Source organism: Pan paniscus, chromosome 13 (genome assembly GCF_029289425.2).
Source record: "Pan paniscus chromosome 13, NHGRI_mPanPan1-v2.0_pri, whole genome shotgun sequence".
NCBI lineage: Eukaryota > Metazoa > Chordata > Mammalia > Primates > Hominidae > Pan > Pan paniscus.
In genome coordinates this window covers 144061107-144084258 of record NC_073262.2, presented here as the reverse complement: position 1 = coordinate 144084258, position 23152 = coordinate 144061107, and the positions used below count along the sequence as shown (strand labels likewise).

Here is a 23152-nt window from a genome sequence, read left to right as displayed (position 1 = left end):
AGCATGTTAGATAAGGGATACTCAACCTGTACAAGCTCAGCTTTTCTAGCCTCCCACAAATCAAATAACAACAGAATCAAATTCTCTCCTGATCAAAAATGGGGGAGTTACATGGGTACGAGTAGATCAAGGGGTTTCTGAGTTGGGGCTCACAGCTCACATGGGTCAGCCACTGCCTGTGTCACCTGATATGTGATCAACATCGGGTGCTAGAACTCTCAGGTGCTCAACAAATGGTGTGTGAGTTCAGGTGACCCAGTCAGCAAGTTTCATTCCCACAACCCTCTGCTGCGATCCTGAAATAACTTGGTTATTCTCTGCTATACAACCACTGTCATGGCGTCTTCACTGGTACAGGGATCAATAGGATGACATTTCCCTATTCTTTTCCATTTGCTGGCCTAACTTCTTCATCAGTCGCCCTTGCTGTGTAATCTAACACAGACTGTGACTTACCAACCTTGCTTGTGTATGTGTGTTAGGGCTTGGTGGGGGAGCTGGCTCTGGGAGTGCCAACATCACCACTGGAAAACTAAGAATAAAAATGTCCACGTCTCTGCCGTGCACCACCCTACCACATTCTTGAGCATCAGGGTCAAAGGAATAGATCAACTTTCCAAGACAAAATAACAGGTTTTAAAAGCTAGGGCAGAGTCACATAATAGCTTGGTATCCCAGAAACACATAAGAGCTTTTGTATAAAACCTCTATTATCCCCAAATTTCAGAAGCTGAGTTACTTTTTCTTCTGAGGTCAGACCAAAATAAGTTCTAAGGCAGTTTATTTGCTATATTTAGGATGTTCGTGTGGGAGCAATGACAAACATCTGGCTACAATACTTTCTGGAATTTTGACTATTTCTTCCTGCCAGAATGAAAACATTCAGTTTTTACTGGAATAGCAAGTTAAAGTCTTCTAGCACAGAACTTCGTGACTGAGAATTTGTCTTCCTACTTGTCACTATTTAACCTAAAGCCTCTGCAATTCTAAAGAAAAAAAGAAAGAAAAAGAAAGTCCACCCTAACAACTGTGAGTATGTTAAAGAAAAGGGGAACGTGAGAAAGTAGATGAACAATAATAAAGAAAACTCTCATGCTCATTAGATGCAATTCCCACTTGTCAGCAAAGGCAAAGGACATTCGCTGCCGGGGCGAGGCCTCACACCCTTAAACTGCATCCCAGGTTGTTCTTTTAATCATTACATATCTCTTCTCCATAATACTAACTTTCAGATAATAGAAAACCTTTAAATCGCATTAACTCCTAAACCTAAGAGTTAATTATGAATTAATGAGAGTATAATTGTTCTAGACATCTTACCCTCTAAAGATCTGGGAAGACTTTCTAGAACGGGGTCTCAATTATGCACCTCAACTCTCCTTCCACTGCATCCAGCAATGGAGTTAGACACTTTTCATATCTGGCATGGTTTGGAGCTGAAAGTATTTCTACCCGATGACTTAGCACACAAGACAAGGCAAGCTGACACACAACTTGCAGATGGTTTTAAAACAATTATGGCTCAAAAACAAGATTCTTTAGAGCTGAGGCCAGATTTCTATGTTCAAAACCACAGAATTTGTTTAATCAACTAAAAAAAAATCAAGACTTTCCTAGATAAAAAAACTAGTCACTGACCTTTGATTAGCTAAATATCCCATTAATAAATGCCAAAAGTGGCTTAAAATAAAACATAATTGAAGTCAATATCCACAAATAGGCCTCCACCCTAAATACATCATACAGATTTCTCTCCTGATCAAAAATCAGTTTACGAGTTGGCTTCTGGCTAGGTGTGGTAGCTCACACCTATAATCCCAGCACTTTGGGAGGCTGAGGCAGGAGGATTGCTAGAGACCAAGAGTTTGAGACAAACGGGTAATGTGGGGAGACCCCATCTCTACAAAAATTTAACAAATTAGCCAGCATGGTGGTACACGCCTGTAGTCCCAGCTACTCGGGAGGCTGAGGCAGGATGATCACCTGAACCCGGGGAGGTCAAGGCTGCAGTGAGTTTTGACTATGCCACTGCACTCCAGTCTGGGTGACAGAGTGAGATCCTGACTCAAAAAAAAAAAAAAAAAATAGGCCGGGCATGGTGGCTGGCACCTGTAATCCCAAAACTTTGGGAGGCCGGGGGGGGGGGGGGGGGCGGATCACTTAAGGTCAGGAGTTCAAAACCAGCCTGGCCAACATGATGAAACCCCGTCTCTACTAAAAATACAAAAAAAAAAAAAAATTAGCCGGGCATGGTGGTGGGCGCCTGTAATCCCAACTACTCAGTAGGCTGAGGCAGGAGAATTGCTTGAGCCCAGGAGGCAGAGGTTGCAGTGAGCTGAAATCATGCCATTGCACTCCAGCCTGAGCGACAGAGTGAAATTCTGCCTCAAAAAAAAAAAAATAAAATAAAAATAAAAATATCATCTCAAACCACAATGAGATACTACTACACACCTACAAGGATGGCTAGAATAAAAAAGTCAGAAAAAAATAAGTGTTAGCAAATATGTGGAGAAATTGGAACATATAACATTGCTGGCAGGAATGCAAAATGGCACAGCTACTTTGGAAAACAGTCTAGCAGTTCCTTTAATGATTAGACCTAGATTTCCCATGTGACCCAGCAATTCTACTCCTAGGTATTCTGTCAGTCCTCTGTATCCACAGGTTTGGCATCCACAGATTTGATTAACCACCTGATGATCAAAAAGGATAAAAACAACCCCACCAAAATGATAAAAAGTAATAGTACAATGAGAGATAATAGGAAAAAAAAAGTCAATACAGTATAACAAGTATTCACATAGTGTTTCCATTGTATGAGGTATTATAAGTAATCTAGAGATGAGTTAAAGTACACCAGATGGCCAGGCGCAGTGGCTCACGCCTGTAATCCCAGCACTATGGGAGGCCAAGGCAGGTGGATCACCTGAGGTCAGGAGTTTGAGACCAGCCTGGCCAACATGGTAAAACCCTGTTTCTACTAAAAATACAAAAAATTAGCTGGGTGTGGTGGCGGGCATCTGTAATCCCAGCTACTCGGGAGGCTGAGGCAGGAGAATTGTTTGAACCCAGGAGGCAGAGGTTGCAGTGAGCTGAAATCACGTCATTGCACTCCAGCCTGGGCGACACAGTAAGACCCCATCTCAAAATAAATAAATAAATAAATAAAATAAAATAAAATAAACAAAGTACACCAGATGATGTGTATATGCAAATACTATACCATTTTTTTATATAAGGGATTTGAACATCGATGGATATTGGTATCCTCAAGGGTCCTAGACCCACTCCTGCTAAGATACCAAGAGACGACTTTATCTTCTCAAAAATGAAAACATACATCCACACAGAAACTTGTACATGAATGTTTACAGCAGCATTATTCATAATAGCCAAAAGATGGAAACAATCCACATGTCCATCAACTGAGGAACAGATAAAATGTGGTATATATCCATACAATGAAATATTATTCAGCCATGAAAAAGAATGAAGTACTGCTACATGTTACAACATGGATGAACATTCAAAACATATACTAAGTGAAAAAAGCCAGTCATACAAGACTACATAGTATATGATCCTATTCATATGAAATGTTCAGAACAAGGTAATCGATAGGGATAGAAAGTAGGTTACTGTCTGCTTAGAGCTGAGGGGAAGGGAGATGGAGGTTGAGGAGGTGACAGCTAAAACATGTGGGGTGATTAAAATGCTCTAAAATTGACTGTGGTGATAGTTGTACATTTCTGTGAATATTAAATACCAATGAATTTTACACTTTAAATGGGTAAATTGTATGATATGTGAATTACATCTCTATAAAGCTGTTAAAACATTTCAGCTCCATTTTATCCACCAACACTATTACATACTGAATAGCTTCTAGCTTCAAATCATCTTGACTTATCGGTGGCAACAATAAACAAGCATGCATTTCTAGATCTAGAGAGAAAGCATTGCCAGAATAAATATGCATGTATTTGTAGATCTAGAAAGAAAGAGCTGCAAGAATAAACAAGCATGTGTTTCTAGATCTAGAGAAAGAGTGCTGCAAGAATTAACACGTATGCATTTCTAGATCTAGAAGGAAAGAACGGGAACAAAATACAACCCTGTGCTCAATCACCTCCATTAGCTTCTCTGTCGGCAGTTTTTGCTCTAGAATCATTTGCCATTCTTGTGGCAATTTGCCTTGATAGAAAACAGATTTTCATTTGTACACTCTGGGAGATGGGAGATATAAATAAAACTGGAGACTTAGAGAGCTCAACTTTCTGAAGAAAATATAAGGAAGACAGCCAGGGCTTATTTGTTGCAGACATACATAAAACCACTCAACATGGTTTTCTACATGGACAGACAGCCATGAGCACCAACACTGAGGTCTTCAGGCCAAGTTGGTCTATGTTTTCACCAAAGCAAAAAATAAACATTTTAAAAACAACGAAACATCAAAATTTCCCCTATGTTAAAAAGGCTCCTGAAATGTAAACTTCCAATATCAACTTGGGGAATCTGCACAGCACCACACAATGTCAGTGTTTTCTGGCCATGAGAATACAAAAGAAGCTAGTGCTTTTCAAGTTTAATATCAGCACATCTCCCTGGAAGAACACTACTGTTTAAGACTTAAGTGAAATGATAATCTAGTAAACAGACAAATAAGATAGGTGCATATGGCCAGAAAACCCCAAAACAAAACAAAATTGAATTCCTGAGGTTAGAAAACACTGCTATAGAGGGAAAAATTCAAAACATTCTTAAAGTCTGTTAACCAAATCTAACTTTCGATTTCATTCATTTAACACGTTTACTCAGCAAGGCCCTGTTCCAAACACCAGAGGCACAGAAGTAGATACAATACAGCCTTTCCTTCCCAGAACTTGCATTTCAGGAGCAGGGAGACAGCAAGCAGGCACTAGGATGTGGTGTCTTCACCAAGACAGACCTGCCCAGCCAGGGGTCTCACTGCTCAGTGCACCCGACACCCTGTAGCTGAATGTCTGCCTCAGTCTACAGGTCCAACAGCAAAAACCACCTGACCACAGTCTGTCTCTTGGTTCCAATGTAAAGTCAAGAAGCAGAAAGACAGAATACGAATGAGACAAGTGGATAAATGACAGCAAGACAGTGATGGTGGGCTCAGGTCAGGCAACCAGCCTTGATCCAAAGACAACAAGGAAGAGGGGGCGGGACAAGCCTGCCTCTGTGGGGCTATGCAGGGTGGACTTCCCCAGGAGGGGACTCTGCCCACTCAGGGCAGGCCCTACACACCAGCCCACTGACACCAAACCTTAGAGTGGCACAGACAATTGCACTTCCAGAGGCTGTATCCTGGTACACTGGCAATATTTGTCAGGGTAGATTACAAAAAAGGCTCACCAATTCCTGGCCGCTCTCCCATCAAGGTGCCTCTACTTCTCCACCCCTCGAATCAGAGCTAGCCTGTTAGCTTGCTTTAATTAATAAAATGTGGCAGAAGTGACAATGGACAAACTCCAAGCCAAGAGCCCAAGGGACACTGCAGTGCCCACTTCTGAACTGAGAACGTTTCTGTGACCACAAAAATGAGGCCAAGTGGGCTGGAGGGAGAATGAGATTCTGCACATGAGGTTCCAACCAGGGTGCCAAATGTGTGGGTAAGGCAATCCCAGGTTGCCCAACCCTCCAAGTCAGCCTAGTAGAGCCTCCAAACCAACACACAGACCTGTAATTTAAGCTCCATGTTTGAGATGGTTTGTTACTTAGCAAAGCTAACTGATGCAGTTGTGGAGGACAGGGTACTTGGAAGCAGAATACAACCAACTTACAATATATTGAATTTTAGCTCTCCCTAAAGGTGTGTATCAGCAGGCAACACAATGTAAAAAATACCCCAAGCTGGCACAGTGGCTCACACCTGTAGTCCTAGCTACTTGGGAGGCTGAGGCAGGAGGATCACTTGAGTCCAAGAGTTAGAGGCTGGCCTGGGGAACATAGCAAGATCCTGTCTCTTAAAAAAAAAAAGTACCCCATCCAACCCAGGATATTCAGAATATGCAAGACCATTTTCTTTTGCTTCAGATAAAAGTTCTTTAATTTCTGGTAACTCTGCCAGATATATCAAATACCAAACATGACGGTTATATTTAACTGAAACCATAATCTCAATTTATTAAAACTGACAAGCTCTAAATATTGTAAAACCTTCACAAAATGGCATCTCTTATTTCCTTAGGTATAAAATGACTCATACTCAGTAAAGGTGAATTTCTTAGAGAAGAATTTACATCTTATTTATGACTCAACAACAAATGTGTGCTTTTTTCTTCTGGGTCCTAGTTTTAGTTGATAAAGTCCAGTAGGCAGAACAAAAAAAAAAGACACTCTAAAAGTAAACCTATTAGTACAATTATTTTTCTTTTACTTTTTTTCTCTTAAATTTTGCACCTATTACAAGCCTAGACAACGGTAAATGTGTTTATTGGAGGATGACTACATGGTGGAAATTCCTCCAAACACTTGACTGAAAAGATTTGGGGCTGGGCGCGGTGGCTCACACCTGTAATCCCAGCACTTTGGGAGGCCGAAGCGGGCAGATCACGAGGTCAGGGGATCGAGACCGTACTGGCTAACATGGTGAAACTCAGTCTCTACCAAAAATACAAAAAAAGAAATAAGCTGGGCATGGTGGCAGGCGCCTGTAGTCCCAGCTACTCGGGAGGCTGAGGCAGGAGAATGGTGTGAACCCGGGAGGCAGGGCTTGCAGTGAGCCGAGATCGTGCCGTGGCACTCCAGCCTGGGTGACAGGGCAAGGCTCCACCTCAAAAAAAAAAAAAAAAAAAAAAAAAAGAAAAAGATTTGGGAGCCTAATTAAGTGTCCAGACTTTAACCTATTTCCTACAGGAAAGTCACCCAAGAGCTGGTGAAAGGGCAGCCGACTGCTACTCTTCAGGGTTCAAAGGTTGCCCAGCTTCAGACCTCCTTCTCTGCAACAGAAGTGATGTGGGAAGTTGCACAGACAGGTCCTACCAGTTTCAGTTACCATGGCCCTGATGAAATTATCTTTCACTTCCTCCTCAGATAAGCGCTTCAGAAAAGCATCCAGGTCCCCTGAGTTCTTACACCCTCCATACTTGCCTTCAAACAACACTCAAAGCCAGAGACCACCTTGCTCAGAGCTTCACTGCCCCACCCACCAAGCTCCCCTCCTCTGTGTTCCCTCTTCCCTCCTTCCCACCCCATGCAATGCATTCCGCAATAAGGTCCACAGCTCAATAATAGTTTTGTTTTCTGTGTGGCATCTTGACTCCTCAAAAGAAATTCCCAAGTGTAAATAAACCTCCTGCTAGTTTAAATTCATTCTCTTGTCCTTACTTTTGTGCCATTAAGAGCAAGAAAAGCTTCTAAAGATGTTACTTGAAAGCCAGAAAAAATAAGAAAAAAGAGAATGTATTTGTGTATTACATATGAAAATAAATAATTTTAAAAAGAACTTTTGGCCGGGCACGGTGGCTTACACCTATAATCCTAGCAATTGGGAGGCTGAGGTGGGAGGATCCCTTGAGCCCAGGAGTTTGAGGCCAGCCTGGGCAACATGGCAAAACCCCGTTTCTACTAAAAGTACAAAAATTAGCCAGGCGTGGTGGTGCATGCTTGTAATCCCAGCTACTCCCGGGGTTGAAGAGGGCGGATCGCTTGAGCCCATGAGGTCCAGGCTGCAGTGAGGCATGATCGCGCCACTGCACTCCAGCCTGGGTTGACAGAACAAGACCCTTTCTCAAAAAAAAAAAAAAAAGTAAAAGATGAATAAAAAGAACTTTCATGCTAATAACATGTAGAAAAACAAAAAAATGTTTTCTAATACATCACATGGATCTAAAAAATAGTGTTACTTAAATATTGATATATGCATATATTCTTAGTATATTTAATTGTTCTTGCTAATATTACCAGTGCAATCTTCTATCAGGGAATTTTCAAATAAAAACTGTATTATCATTGACCTAGAAAATTAAGTTATATGTTAACACCATACAACACCTCCTGCATGACAGGCTCTGTGTGTTTGCTCAATCCTCTCACCAGCAGCTCTGAGAAAGAGGGATTATAATTGTCCCTCTGTTTCAGAAAAGGAAGCTGACACACATGGAAGCTAAGTGGCATCCCCGCATCCAGGTGGCCCGGGCCTCGCTGAGACCAGGTGGCTTAAGCTGGGAAGGTCTGGATGTACCATCTGGCTCCAGTCTGCACCTTCCAGCAGTCTCTTAGCCAGCCTCTCACGAAAGAAGATGAGTAGAAAGACCAAATTGTACTACAATTTTAAACAAAAGATACAATACCACTTTCCAAATAAAAGGAGAAATTCAGATTTACTGTTTCTAAGGATTTTCTCATGTGTTACCAAAGCTACTCTTGATCAACTTAATATGCAAAGTCTAACCAGCAAAATGGAATTTGGTACATAATTTGACTGTTAGAAGATATAAGGAAATATGCCTCCAAAAATCATGCTTCTTACCTCAATGTCAAATATTTCCATGGTGTTGTCCAGCAGCTTTACTCTGAGGTGCAGGTGCTTCTCTTGCATTCTGGGCAAGAGAGTCTGCCCAGGCTCAAGGGTGCTAACTCCCACAGGGGTCTGGGCACCCAAGCGTGTCCCTGCAGTCTGCAGGACTCTGTATGTTCCTTCTATCTCCCCCATTCTTCACCATGAGTGAAGAAAACACTAAAATGAAAAAAAAAAAAACCACATGAAGGAATTATCACATTATTTAGGTACTAAAACAAGGTAAAAGACAAATTATCGGAGACATGGGAATCCTCTGTACTATTACTGCAACTTCTGTGACTCTTAATCACGTCAAACGAAAGTGTTACAAAAGATTATTTTCTACTCAGGCACTCATAGGTGGAGCATAAAATAACAAGCACCACCCTCAATAACAATATTTCCAGATGCTCTATGAGCCAGGCATACCCATTAACTCATTTAACCAGTTAGACCTCACAAACGAGTGACATCACCACCACCCACCCACCTAGCAGAGGCAAGAGAGCCCAGGGCTGCCACACCAACCCTAGGCTGCCCACTCCCTGGCACACCTCTCGCCACCAGCCCAAACAGTTATTGTGGTGATGATCCTTTTTAAGTACTAGATGGTGCCATTTCTACCAAACGTAAACAGGCTCCACAAAGCACAGCATCAACGCGTGTCAGGCAGTGCACAGCAAGAGCTGAGGCATTCGTGCAGCTGTTCTTCCCCTCTGCTGACTTTATGTGGAGTAAAGGGCTACTCCAGCTGAGGAAAAATGCCAATAAAGGAGATGAAAACAGCCAGGTTTGTCTTTGCCAGCTTTGTAACCCGCGATTTTTCTAACGTGTCTCGCCAGGGTGGAGTGGGTGCCACTGGTAGTCTGGGATGTAATTTCACATATGGAACTGAATGACAGCCTGGATAAGGGTAACAAGGACCACATGCCTGGTAGCAGGAGGCACCTGCCCCTGGTCAGGCCCTTCCCAGCTCCTGCCCATTCTCACAATAACCCCCATACTCACAATAACCCCCTCATCACTAACCACAGCCCACTTAACAGATGACAATGAGGGCCCAAGAAGGTCAAACACCTGGCCTAGGGAGGAGCTCAGGTCCTTTTCAACTCTCCTTTTGTGCCAAGGGAAAGGTCTCTGCTTGCAAGCTGTTAAGTCTAACAGTGCTATGCTTGTCATTATTTATTTAATGCACTGTAGATTTTATTTTTCCATTCAAATTGGGTATATATTTTTTAAAACAGATTTTATTGTGTATATTTGAAGTCTGCAACATGATGGCACGGGACACACAAAGATAGTAAAATGTGTCTTCATTGTTTTTAACGAAGATCAGGCTAGTATTAGGTACTAAATATTTAGTATTAAGTATCAGCTAGAATTAATAATACTAGCTTGTTTTTAATATTTATTAATAATCTATTATTTATGGCAACTTCCCTTGTGAAATGTCTTATGTTTAAAAATCAATTTTTAAATATTTAATACAATAAAACATAGTATGGCAAAAAATATGGCAAAACTGGTGGAGGTGAGATACAAATGCTCGGTGTTTAATCAACAAAGCATGTAGCACTGCACGCATTATTTTATCTCACCCAATCACTCTCAGAGTCTTCCACTAATCTGTAACCTTTTAAAGAGTTAATCTCACTCAATTTCTAGCCCAGTCCCCTTGCACGACAACTTAATTGCTCCGAGTCTCCTGGCCCTTTCCTCTTTTTCATGCTTATTTTGTCATCAAGACAAGCAAATCAAGAACCCCCCGCTTTTTTTTGGTGACGGAGTCTTGCTCTGTTGCCCAGGCTGAAGTGCATTGGCCCCATCTTGGTTCACTGCAACCTCCACCTCCCGGGCTCAAGCAATTCTCCCACCTCAGCCTCTGGCGTAGCTGGGACCACAGGCATGCGCCATCACACCCAGCTAATTTTTTGTATTTTTAGTAGAGATGGGGTTTCACCATGTTGGCCAGGCTGGTTTTCAACTCCTGGCCTCAACTCATCCTCCCACCTCGGCCTCCCAAAGTGCTGGGATTACAGGCGAGCCACCACACCTAGAAAAGAACCTTTTTAATCTCTTAATTTCAAATAGGCTCTCAGTGACTTACTGCCAGGCATTTCCTACTGTACACTTAAACCTTACCCACAAAGACAACCTTTTGAACTTCTGCACACGTCCAATTTATCAAACAAGAAAGCAAAAAATGAAGAGCTAAATCCTCCGGGACAAGCAAAATGTGAGTACTATGAACAAAACAACAAGGCAGTGCAAGGTCCCATCCTAATTCCTAAACAAAGCCACTGACTGACACATTTATTACCTAAGCGGCACGTTTGGCACAGGTTGGCAGTTACCCATCATCTTCAGCTGTCTTTCTCCATGCTGGAAGCTCCTTGAGGGCAGGAACTAAATTCTTACTGTAAACATTTGCTAAGTATTTACTTAATGTCACTGGCACCAAAAAACATGAACTGGTACATCATGAAATGTACTGTAAAGATGATAACAGCAAAAGACAAAAGACTACAACCACAAACAGAACAACACTTTAACAAAATTACCGTTTTTGCAACACTAATATTAAACATGAGATATATGAAGTTCTGAGAATCATAAACGAGCCTTTTCATTTCAGTTCCACAAACTTTTACTTAATTTTTATGAGTGCATAATTGTACATGTTTATGGGGTATGTGATTTTTTTTCTTATTTTTTAATTGACAGAAATTGTATATACTTATCATGTACAACACGATGCCCTGGAATATGTCTACACTACGGGATGGCCAAATTGAGGCGATTAACATATGCATGACCTCACAAACTTCAAATTTTTTGTGGTGAGAACACTTAAAATCCACAAAAATTAGTAATGTTCAGAAATACGGTATGTATCTTAGCAATTTTCAGAAATACAATATGTTGTTACTAACTAGAGTCACCATGCTATATAATAGATCTTCTAAACTGCTGTCTAACTCAAGTTTTGTATCCTTATACAAGCAAACAATGTGTAATGGTCAAATTAGGGTATTTGGGATATCCTCGACCTCAAACATTTACGAATTCTTTCTGTTGGGAACATTCCAAATACACTCCTCCAGTTATTTTGAAATATACAATAAGGTATTAACTATAGTTGCCCTATTGTGCTACCAAACAATAGATCTTATTTCTTCTTACTGCATTTTTGTACCCATTAATTAATCCTTCTTAATTTCCCACCCCCTACTACCCTTCCCAACCTCTGGTAACCATCACTTTTTTTCAGTTCCCACATATGAGTGAGAATATATGATATTTGTCTTTTTCACAAACTTTTATTTATTGAGTAGTTAATGCAAAAGTAAGAGAATGCAAATGAAGAAGACTTCCACTTTGAAGGTACCTCCAACGTGAAAACATGAAAATAAAAATAAGTGATCTATATGTTCTTGGTCAGCTCACAACATTTATTAAATATAGAACCACCAACAGTGGGTTCTTCTGAAACAAAGGGTAGGATGTTTTACTTTGGTCACCAAAGGCATTCTTTCCCTTAAGTAATGCTACAAATCTGTAAACATTTATACAACTGAAATACATTTTTAGAAGTCATTTCTCTTATTTATTCTACTGTATAATTCTCATTTATGTTTTCTTAAGTATAGCTTTAAAAATTTCTTCAGGTTCTTTCTCTTCTACTCATGAGAAAGTCATGTCTAAACATCTACTGCTAAAAAAAAAAATAGACAAGACTAACCTGTAATCCCTAGAGGTGCACATTCCACTGATAAAACCATAAAGAGAAAACACCAGGAAGTTATTACTAGAAAAGTGGTCCCTTCTTGATGGAAGAGAGGGACTGTCACTGGGATGGAACACAGAGAAGGAGTTCTTAGGTGGGCAGGGCACAGTTTTATTTCTTGATCTGGACAGTGTTCATTTTATAATTCATTAAGCCATATATCTGATTCATGTTTTTATGTGTGTTTATTTTATAACAAAAATGTTTAAAACAAGTTTTTTAACATTGCTTCCTCTTCCACGAGAACATGACACACTAGACAAATAAAAAACACTTTTCCTAGCTTAAGGAATATCAAACGCTCTTCTCAAATATGTGGCTCACGGAGGAAATCTTTACACGTTTGCACACTTTCCAAGCAGCGACTTACATCCTCATTTTCATTTAGCCCAGACAGACGTCAACGTGGCTGCAGCTGAGATGCAGGGCCACAACAAGATACCCTTGTTCATGAGACTGATCTTAAGAAGACAGATTCACTTGAGAGGAGATGACCCTGTGGTACTCTGTTGCTGATATCCCAAAGAAAAATCTGTTTGTTGTCACATAATAGTAACGTGGCATAAACTATCCGTTTAATAATTACTCAGCTTTAAGATTAAGACTAAGACTTATATTTAAGACTTTAACACTAAATTTAAGACTAAGACTTAAGTTTAAGACTTTAAGTTTATTACTAAGCTTATGAAAACTTAAAAAGACCTTAATAAAGCCAGGAATAGTGGCGCACACCTATAATCTCAGCTACTCAGGAGACTGAGGTGGGAGGATCACTTGAGAATCGCAGTTCGAAACCAGCCTGGGCAACATAGTGAGACTCTATCTCTAAAGAAATGTAAAAAAATACATCAATAGAAAACCGGCAGGTAACCCCATTGCTGTGACTGTCGGTTAACCTCGGTGTCAAAGCCTGTCAATCCCAGCTACTCGGGAGGCTGAGGCTGTTTCACATAAATTTTGACTAATGAAAATTACATTTGTTTTGCTTTGTGCGCTTATAAACAAGTATTAAAGAGGCAAGAACGCACAGGCTAGACTAGGAACACGGCAAGGCCATGAACAGTCCTTGGCGCACCATGTTCTGTGGTCCCAGGAACCTGGTGCCAACCTCTGCCCATCCCTGCTCCTGCCAGCGAAACTTCCCAGATACCCAGAGGAAAGTGGCAATGTAAACAACCAAGAATCTGTGGGGGACTCAGCTTATTGTGCCATCTTCTTTCAACGTGAATGAAATGCTTTGCAGTCTTCATTCCTAAAAACATTTCTGGTGGCCGATACAATTTGCACTACTGACATTTGGTCCTGCCTACTACAAACTCGGCTCTTGTGGGTATAGTCTCATTTAATAATAAAAGAAAACCCCGTGACGTGTCATTTCCATTTTAAAGTTGGAAAATTCAGCTCAAAAGTCTGCCAAAGCTTTGGGTGATAATGATGTACTGAGTAGGTTTGTAACAAATGGACCACTCTAGTGACAAATGTTGACAGTAGGGGATGCTGTGTGTATGTGGGGGTGGAGGGTATATGGAAAATCTCTTTACCTCCTGCTTAATTTTGCTATTAACCTAAAACTGCTCTAAAAAATAAAATCTATTAAAAAAAAAAAGACCTGCCAAGGAACAAATAACTCAGAAGTGACAGAGCTAGGACTTGGGCCCAGACTTGGCTACCAAAACTCTTCCCCTTCTGCTGGAAAATCAGCACATGGCTTTTTAGACAAAAGCATAGTCCACCATCCACAGTAACGGGTAGAGGCTAACATTTCTATTTTGCAATTAAAAAAAAATCACCTTTCCTAAAATATTTTTCACTGTCTGCTTTGGGAAAATGAAAAACTAAACTCCTCTATGACCAACCCAAGAAACCAGAATATGAACTTAATATTTCACTACACTCATCTAATATGAAAGTCCACTGCAGCATTGGGAAGAAACTTCACTGCTGATGATGTTCAAATGGAATTCCTCCTCAATCCCTCGGCCCTGGGGTGCATTACCTCTTTACTGCAGCACAGCAAGAGACGGATCCTTCTTTATTCTCTTTCTAAGCATTACTAACTTTTAGAATAAGGAACTAAATAGTCAATGTGAGGAAGCAGAGAAAAATGTCAAGACCTGTACTGTAAAGTAAGGCCTTCAAACTGCTAATGAGAAATGGCTGGCTGGGCAGGTGGGCGGGCCAGCAGGGCTTGCACACCCTCCCCAGAACACTGCTGCATAAAAACACACCAACACTGCTACAGTGTTGTCTGAAGGCAGTGTGGCCCCAGCATCACAGAAACCAGGCTTGGCCCCAGAAGCTTGGGGAGAAGGGTGCTGCAGAACTCATCTGCACACACTTCTCCAGCAGGCGCTTCAGGATGGCTGTGTCACTTGCACAGAGCTGACCACTGAGGAGGATCCATATGTGGGCAACCCTGTCCCTCAAACACCAGGAAGGGCAGTCAACAACTCAAGAACTCTGCTGATGGAAGAGCGCTTACTGACACAGAAAGGTATCTACCAAGCTGTGATTTAAAAAAGACCAAATAAAAAGGCAGGTGCTAATGGGGAACAAGGAAGGAGGCAGCAGCAGCTGGGGATGGTGGAAATTCAGGGCCAGCACACTCAGGTTTCAATTTCAACTCTGCCATTAACAAACTGAGTCACGGCACCACTCCCAGCCCCAGCTTTTTCAACTGGAAAATGACAGGGGAAGGGAAGGGTTAATCAGATATTTTTCAGGTCTAAGAATCCATGATTCTGTGATAAGGCAGCTCAATGTGAGAACAAATGGAAAGAAAATGTGTTCTTGATTTCTACTAATTTATAGTGTTTGGTAGCCAAAAATTAAATATACCCCATAAAATCATGTTATCACAATCTTCCTATGCAACAGTGGCTAAATGTGTGCAAGAAAAGGAAGATCACTTTCAGACAAATTCAGCAACATAGTACACACACAGACTAATTGTTCCAAAGAGATTTCTTTCTACATAACTAATATTTGAAAATCTTACTTTTACTCCCCAGGTTTTTTTTTTTTAATTGCCTGAACACTAAATGGATGTATTATTTCCTTTAGAGTGTATTTTAGATCTCTACAACCTGGTATCCTGATTTTATGTTAAACAAAATTCTACAAACTGAAAAGCAGAAGTTTTAGGAGCTGAAGTGAATCTGGATAACTGATTCTCAACACTTCTGTGGGGGATGGTATGAAGCCATCCAATTTAACATCAAAATCTTTACAGAAAAAAGCAAGATCTGTATATGCTGCTTTGGTGTGAAAGTGAATAAAAGGTGCAAAACCAGGTGCATGGCATGCTAACCTCTGTTAAAAGAGGAAGAAAATATATATGTGTGTGTGTGTGTGTATATATATATATATATATTTTTTTTTTTAGTAGTGATGAGGTCTCACTAGGTTACCCAGGCTGGTCTCGAACTCTCAGGCTCAAGTGATGCCACTGCTTTAACCTCCCAAAGTGGTATGTATTTGTTTATATTAAAAAAAAAAAAGAGCATAAACCAAAAACTAGTGAAAATGGTTACCTATGAGGGAGGAAGTGAAAGGGGTAAACAATGTTGGAAACTGTACACGGTGTTTAGTAGTTTTGATATGGGAACCTCATAAATGGTTTCACATAATTAGAAAGCAAAATTAAATCAACATTTTAGAAAAGCAAGTCCTAAAAACCCAAACGAAATGAAACAAATGGTCTTAACTGTAAATCAAGACATCAGCTAAACTAAAGAAAATTACTTCAAGTGACTTCAAAGCCCAGTAACTTCATTCTACGTCACCAGGAAAATATATCCTAAGGAATAAAAGAACCACAAAGAAATCCTACAGGATAAATGACCTTGTCTCTTCGGTAAATGGCAACAAAAAAAGGAAACGGTGTGTGTATGTGTGTAAATAAAAACTACTAAGACATGTTATCTATAAGGTATGATGTTATCAAATGCTATATATAGGACCTCATTTGAATCCTGAATCAAATATTTACAGATCAGAGAAATACGAATGCTAACTAAGCATCAGATGATATTAAGAGGTTAATATTATTTTCTAGTGTTTTAGTGGTATTGTGGGTACATGAAGGGGAAAAAAGTCCCTCTCTTAGAGATGGATACTAAAGTATTTATGGATAAAATGAAATAATATCTAGCATTTACTTTAAAATAATCCAACGAGTTGGGGATCAGTGGAAGTGGGTACAGGAAAAAAAGACTGTCCATGTGTTGATTATTGATGTTGTATACACGGGCTTTGATTTATTATTTTCTCTACTTTTGTGAATGTTTGGAATTTTCCACAAGTCAAAACAAAAAACAAATCTAGCAATAATTTTTGATGTACATAAGGATTCAAGGAACCCATGCAAGAGTTCAAGCTGAGAGAGAGGGAGAGAGAAGCTCCTACTTTATGAAATCCTGGCCCAGTCTCTACTTTCCATAAGAAACTACAGCCTTGAAAACGAAGCTGCTTGCTCAAGGCCACAGACCTGATTTGTGCAGGGGTGAGACTAATATCCGGCATGGCTCCCAGTCCAACAGATTACAGTGCAAATTCTTCAAGACTAAAAAACATAAGACTATATTTACAGGGATCATTTCTACAGTTCATTACTAGAGAAGTTTCTCTCAGGATGTAGAGCAGAAAAAATATATTAAAAATGACTGTGAAGGAATAGTTGTCAAGAAAAAATGAAAAGTATTAAAAAGATTAAAAACAAACAAAAAACTGATTTAAAGAACTGTAAATCCATGCATTATGAATTCACTCTTTCATCCATTTTATTTCAGTTATTGTATTTTTCACTAAAATTCCCACTTCTTTATATCTTCTGTTTTCTTGCCAAGACTTTCTATATTTCCATCTGTTTGAAGAGTAGCTTTACTTCTTGGACTATTTTAATAATAGGGGCTTTATAAAGTTTTATTTTTTTTTTTAACTGTAGCCTTAACAAATTTCCACAAACTTAGCAGCTTAAAATAACAGCCTTTTATTATCTCACAGTGTCTACGGGTTAGAAGTTTGAGTGTAATGTAACTCACCAGAATTCTCTGCTTAGGGTCTCAAAAGGTCTAAGTCAAGGTGTCAGCTGACCTGGGGTCTTATGTGGATTTTCTTGGGGGAGAATACACTTACAGGCTCATTCAAGTCTGTGTGGGTATAGGACTGAGGTCCTTAGTTCTTGCTGTCAGCTGTTTGTCATTCTCATTCCTTGGCTCATGGCCCCTTCCATCTTCCATGCCAGAAATGTTACGTTGAAAACTTCTTATACTTCCAGTCTCTCTGCCTTCCCCATCTGCTACCAGCTGGAGGAAGATCCCTGCTTTTAAAGGCTCATATAATTACCTAAGGCCCACCTGGATAATCTAGACAACGAATCCAGGCTAGTTGATTCGTACCCTTCATTACATCTGCAATGTGCTTTTGCCAAATCAGTCACATACTCCCAGGATAAACACTAGGAGGTCAAGCTCATGGAGGCCACAAATCTGCAGACCACAGTCTATCAGATAATTCCAACATAGGCACCACCTCAGCTTTAGCCTGTGTCTTTTTTCACGAGTTATTTTCCTGGTTCTTCACATGCTGAGTAAATTTTGCATTGTATCCTGGACATTTTTAACATTACACTCTTAGAGACTCTTGATCTTGTTTAAATCCTATGGGGAATGCTGGTATTTTGTTGAGCAGGCACTGGCCTGGCTGGATTCAGTCCCCAAGTCCTGACCAGCCTTCTGTAGAACATGGTATCAGTGTCACTTTCACTTTCAAAGCCTTTGCAGTGCTCCTCAGCAATGTCCTGCGGTCCCTACTTGCTTGGTGGCCAGCCTGCCTTCCAGGCGATGGTCTATCCCATAGCCGAGTTCCGTCTTTGGCAACCTGTTCTGGCTCACATCACGCGTGCATAGCTCAGTGTTGAGCCTGTAAGTTAACTAACAACTTCATGGGGTCACTTTCCTGAGCAATTCCCTCTCTGGAATCTCCCTAGTATCCCTTCCAGTGACCTGGGCTCCCCTTTTCAGACTCCAACCAGAAACTTACGGCTTTAATTACTCCGTTTAGCCATGCTATTCTTGTGCCTGCATCTTGCCTGGGACTGAGCTGCAGGAGGGAAGAGAATAAAAAGGCAACTGGGGTTTTCCCCATTCCCTAAGAGTTTTAGGTGTTCACACACTCCTGCCACTGCAGGGCTGAGCGGAGGAGAGGAAGCAAGAGGGAAAAAAAATAAGGGCTTTCTCCCACTTTCTGTCTTGGGGCCCAACTACAAAACTACTCTGTAGCTCTCCCTGTTCATACTGGGTACCTGCCTTCAGGTTTTGGACAGCCAGAGTCTAGGGCAGGGGATGCTGAAGGGAAGACAAGAAACTCACTACTGGTGCAAAGTGGTGCTTCAAATTCTGGCCTTCTCCCCCATCCGCCTGTTACCGTTTACTTGTCAGAGTCCTCAACAGCTGCTCCATGCACATGTCCAGGTCTTACAGCCACAGACAGTGGGAGAGGCAAGATGGAGTATGCTCCCTCCACCTCCCAGAAGCACAGCTCCACATCCATGCATTTTAAAATATATTTATAGTGGTTATCATTGGGAGGGGTAAGAGGATTGATTTTTATTTTCTTCTTCCTAATTTTCTGTATTTGTCAAATCACCTACAGTGACGAGTATACATTATCTTTGAAGTCAGATGGTTTCTCTGCAGAATCCTGCAGAAGTACTACCAGCTTTAAAAGTCTTAACTGATAGGGGCTACCTACAGTATGCCATTACTTACCTTCCAAGAGAAAGCTGGAATAACTGTCTTTCCCCTTAAGAGTTGTATTTGCTCTTCTTTCAAAAATAGTTCAATTAAAAATTAATATACATATATATTTTTGAGATGGAGTCTTGCTCTGTCGCCCAGGCTGGAGAGCAGTGGCGCAATCTCGCCTCACTGCAAGCTCCGCCTCCTGGGTTCACGCCATTCTCCTGCCTCAGCCTCCCGAGTAGTTGGGATCACAGGCGCCCGCCACCATGCCCGGCTAATTTTTTGTGTTTTTAGTGAGATGGGGTTTCACCATGTTAGCCAGGATGACCTTGATCTCCTGACCTCACGATCTGCCCACCTCAGCCTCCCAGAGTGCTGGGATTACAGGCATGAGCCACCACGCCTGGCCAAAATTAATATTTTTAAACACTCTCTGGGTTCCATTTCTTGTTCAGATACTGATACTTGTTTTCCAACATTCATCTTATTAACTACTATACTAACAAAGCAACTGAGATTTTAATCATAAAGGGGGACCGGGCGTGATGGCTCATGCCTGTAATCCCAGCACTTTGGGAGACGGAGGCAGGTGGTTTACTTGAGGTCAGGAGTTTGAGACCAGCCTGGCCAACATGGCGAAACCCTGTCTCTACTAAAAATACAAAAAAATTGGCCGGGCGTGGTGGCGTGTGCCTGTAATCCCAGCTACTTGGGAGGCTGAGGCAGGAGAATCGCTTGAATGTGGGAGGCGGAGGTTGCAGTGAGCCAAGATTGCACCACTGCACTCCAGCCTGGGTGACAGAGTGAAACTCTGTCTAAAAATAAATAAATAAATAAAAAATAAAAATAATAATAATAATAAAGGGGACAAGAGATTTATAAAAGCCTAGTAATTTAAACAATTTCTAAAAGTAGTTCCTCCTTTACAAACACATTCCCACTAGCTCCTGGAAGATTCACTTAGCACCTTCACCTCACATTCCCCTACTGGGTTATCTGGCATCAAGCCAGGGACCAGGAAACTACCCCCACTAAAGCAGTTTGACTATAGAGCTAGTCTGGCTCAGGTTTCTGGGCCCTCACTTGCACCAACTCCTTCCAAGGTCCTGAGAAAGGCCCTAAGCAGAGTGTCCCTATGGTCATACACTTTTGTAAAATTTACCCCCAAAATATTCTAATTGCAATAAATTAAGACTACTGCCTTTTCCCACTGCAACTCTGCTTCTGTTCCTCTTCCCCTTCATGTCAGGTAGCTTGGGAGGTGCTGCTGGCATTTTTGAGATCCACCTAAGGGTACATTAAGTTGGAGAAAGACACTTAGTTTGGGTTTAACAGGACACATTTATGCTGTTTACAGTTACTTCTACTATGCAAACCTAGGTGATTACCAGCAATCTCAATGCGGGTATTCCTTCTAGAAATACTGCTATCACCCACTGTGCTGGTTCACCACGGCTTTTATGAAATAAAGGTGAAGGGCCAGGGATCCTGTGGCAATGTGAATAGGTCCAATGGGGTCTGACTCAGGGAAGTCTGTGGGCAGTGGAAAGGAAACATGGTTTGAAATGGAGGGAGCCAGTTGCTTGTTTGTGGGGAATTTACCATCAGACGTGCTAAAATATAAGCGAATAGATCAGTTACCAGAAAAATAATCAATATAGCAGTACAATTCTGTGTGCCTAAGATGTGTTTTTTTTTTTCTTTTTTGAATGGAATTGTGCAAAACAGGATTTACCTGAACACCTGTTTTTCTGGGACACCAACCTGTAGCAGTACTAGAAACAGCAAATACGTCTATGTGAAACCATAAGTTTTATGTACCCTATCAACAATAAAAATTTATCTACTGTGCTAGAGGAATCACTGAGTTCTTTCTATATCCTGTCATATGAAAATGTGATTAAAAAGTACACAGCCAAAGGAAGAAATATTACACAGGTGTGTTAGATAATTAACAAACGTTATTTTTCTCAATTTAGCCATTTGCATTATTCATCAGCTTTTTCAAATTTGTTACGTTCTCATTCTAAATATTCACTTTTTTTTTTTTTTTGAGACAGAGTCTCGCTCTGTCACCCAGGCTGGAGTGCAGTGGCATGATCACGGCTCACTGCAACCTCCACCTCTCGGGTTCAAGTGATTCTCCTGCTTCAGCCTCCTGAGAAGCTGGGAATACAGGCACATGCCACCACACTTGGCTCATTTTTTGTATTTTTAGTAGAGACGGGGGGTTTCACTGTGTTAGCCAGGATGGTCTTCATCTCTTGACCTTGTGATCCACCTGCCTCTCCATCTCTTGACCTCGTGATCCACCCACCTCGGCCTCCCAAAGTGCTATGATTACAGGCGTGAGCCACCGCTCCCAGCCTCACTTTCTAAATTAGTTTTTATTTGTAACTTTGCATTCTTTCTCTTAAAGAGTTCTCCCCTTCCCCCAAATTGTATACCTTCAAGCTCCATAAAACCTGGCATCTACCTCTGCCTCAGAAGAAATCTGATTAATTCATTCAAATATTTATTGAGCTCTATTCTGTTTCAGGCAAGTCTAAATGCTTAGGGATACAGGAGTTCCTAAGAGAGAAAAATTCCCCCCTATATAGTGGACAAATACAAAGAAGAGAGTACCTAATATATATTAAATGGTGATTTAAGTGCCTTGGAGTGAGTAAAGTGAGGGTGGTAGAGAGGAAGTTGGCAGCTGGAGGGAGACAGGGAGGAGGCTTCATCAAGAGGACAAGGTCCAAGACAAGGCCTCAAAAATGCACTGGTACACATTACAACAGCTACCGTGTCCTGTATGACCACCACTGCAAGGAGATGCATGTCAAGCCCTTCGCTTATGTCATCTCATTTAATCCTCACAATAACCATGTGCAGCTGGCATCAAGGAACTCAGGCTCAGAAAGGTTAGCGATTTGTTAGCAGTCACTCAGCTCCACAAGCGGCCTCAACCCCATCGTGACTGCATGGTGTGCACAGAGCACACAAAGATACAGAAGTTTAATTCAGAAAGGGAGACGACTGAGAAAGTAACCAGTACTACCTGCCCACTGCAGTCACAGAGAGAGCAGAAAGAAAGAGGGAGCACCGCTGGCTAGCCTGACCTGGAGCAGCTTCCCTCACAGGGTAACAGGAGACCAGGTGGACAAAGGACATAGTGTGTGCACAGGCAGAGGACTACACAGAAACTGCAGGAGCAGCTGGGAAAGGATGAGTATAGTTGGGCTGAGACACCCGAGGGGAGGTGGGCAGGTGGCCTGGGGTTGTGCTGTGCGAGCTCTAGTGGGCCAACTGGTTGGAATCTCATACCAAAGTAGGTTTTGCAGCTGGGATAGGACATGACCACATTTTCATTTTGGGAAGCAATCAGGAGGATGGGCTGGGAACGGGAAAGATGGGATTAAGCAAGATTCATCGCTGCATCCTACAACATTATAGGGCCTTTTTGTTTTTGAATTTTAAAATGGCAATAAGCTAAAACACCAGTTTAGGGGAAAACAATTCATGACTCTTAAAATAAAACCACTTACATCACTCTAACTACCCTCCTGATCCTGTTCACCTCCTCACGTATTTTTACAACACTATAATTGCTGTGTACACACCATTTCAACTTTTCAGTTAAGTCACATTTTAAAGCATATTTCCATGGATCAAAATGGTTCAAATTTTCCTTGGATGGGAGGATGGGATTCAGCTTGCGGAAGCATGTTTACTTGCTATGGAGTACTCTACCATACTGACACAACAAAGTTTATCAGATTGTTTTGAAAAGTGTGATTCCAAAATCAAAATCTTTGCCACATACTGCTACTTTCCAAAAAGATTAGACCAATTTATAGAATCACTGTCAACTAAATGCTCCCCAGAAAATCACCAAAGACTGGGCTTTATCATATTGCTTTGTAGGATCCTCAACTTTTCAACTCCCTGTGGCATTGACAAATACGCTATGGTCAAAGGACTCTATATTCTGATCTCAGAGAACATGACCGGAATTACCTCAGCTCAGCATCCAACACTACAATGGGGTTTTGCCTGTATATCTAGCACTATGCTGTGTTTATGAAGCTCATGACGCACTGA

At 41.2% G+C, this 23152-nt stretch overlaps 1 protein-coding gene across 4 annotated transcripts in view; it reads right to left on the bottom strand.

Annotated features, from left to right (window-relative positions):
- FARP2 (FERM, ARH/RhoGEF and pleckstrin domain protein 2) overlaps nt 1-23152 on the bottom strand; it is a 139241-nt gene that overhangs the window by 113681 nt on the left and 2408 nt on the right. For all 4 annotated transcript variants that reach the window (XM_034955575.3, XM_034955576.2, XM_034955577.3 and 1 more), the window contains exon 2: nt 8507-8713. In XM_034955575.3, coding sequence (XP_034811466.1) covers nt 8507-8689 — 183 coding nt within the window. In that variant the 5' untranslated portion in view covers nt 8690-8713. The remainder of the gene's footprint in view (nt 1-8506; nt 8714-23152) is intronic.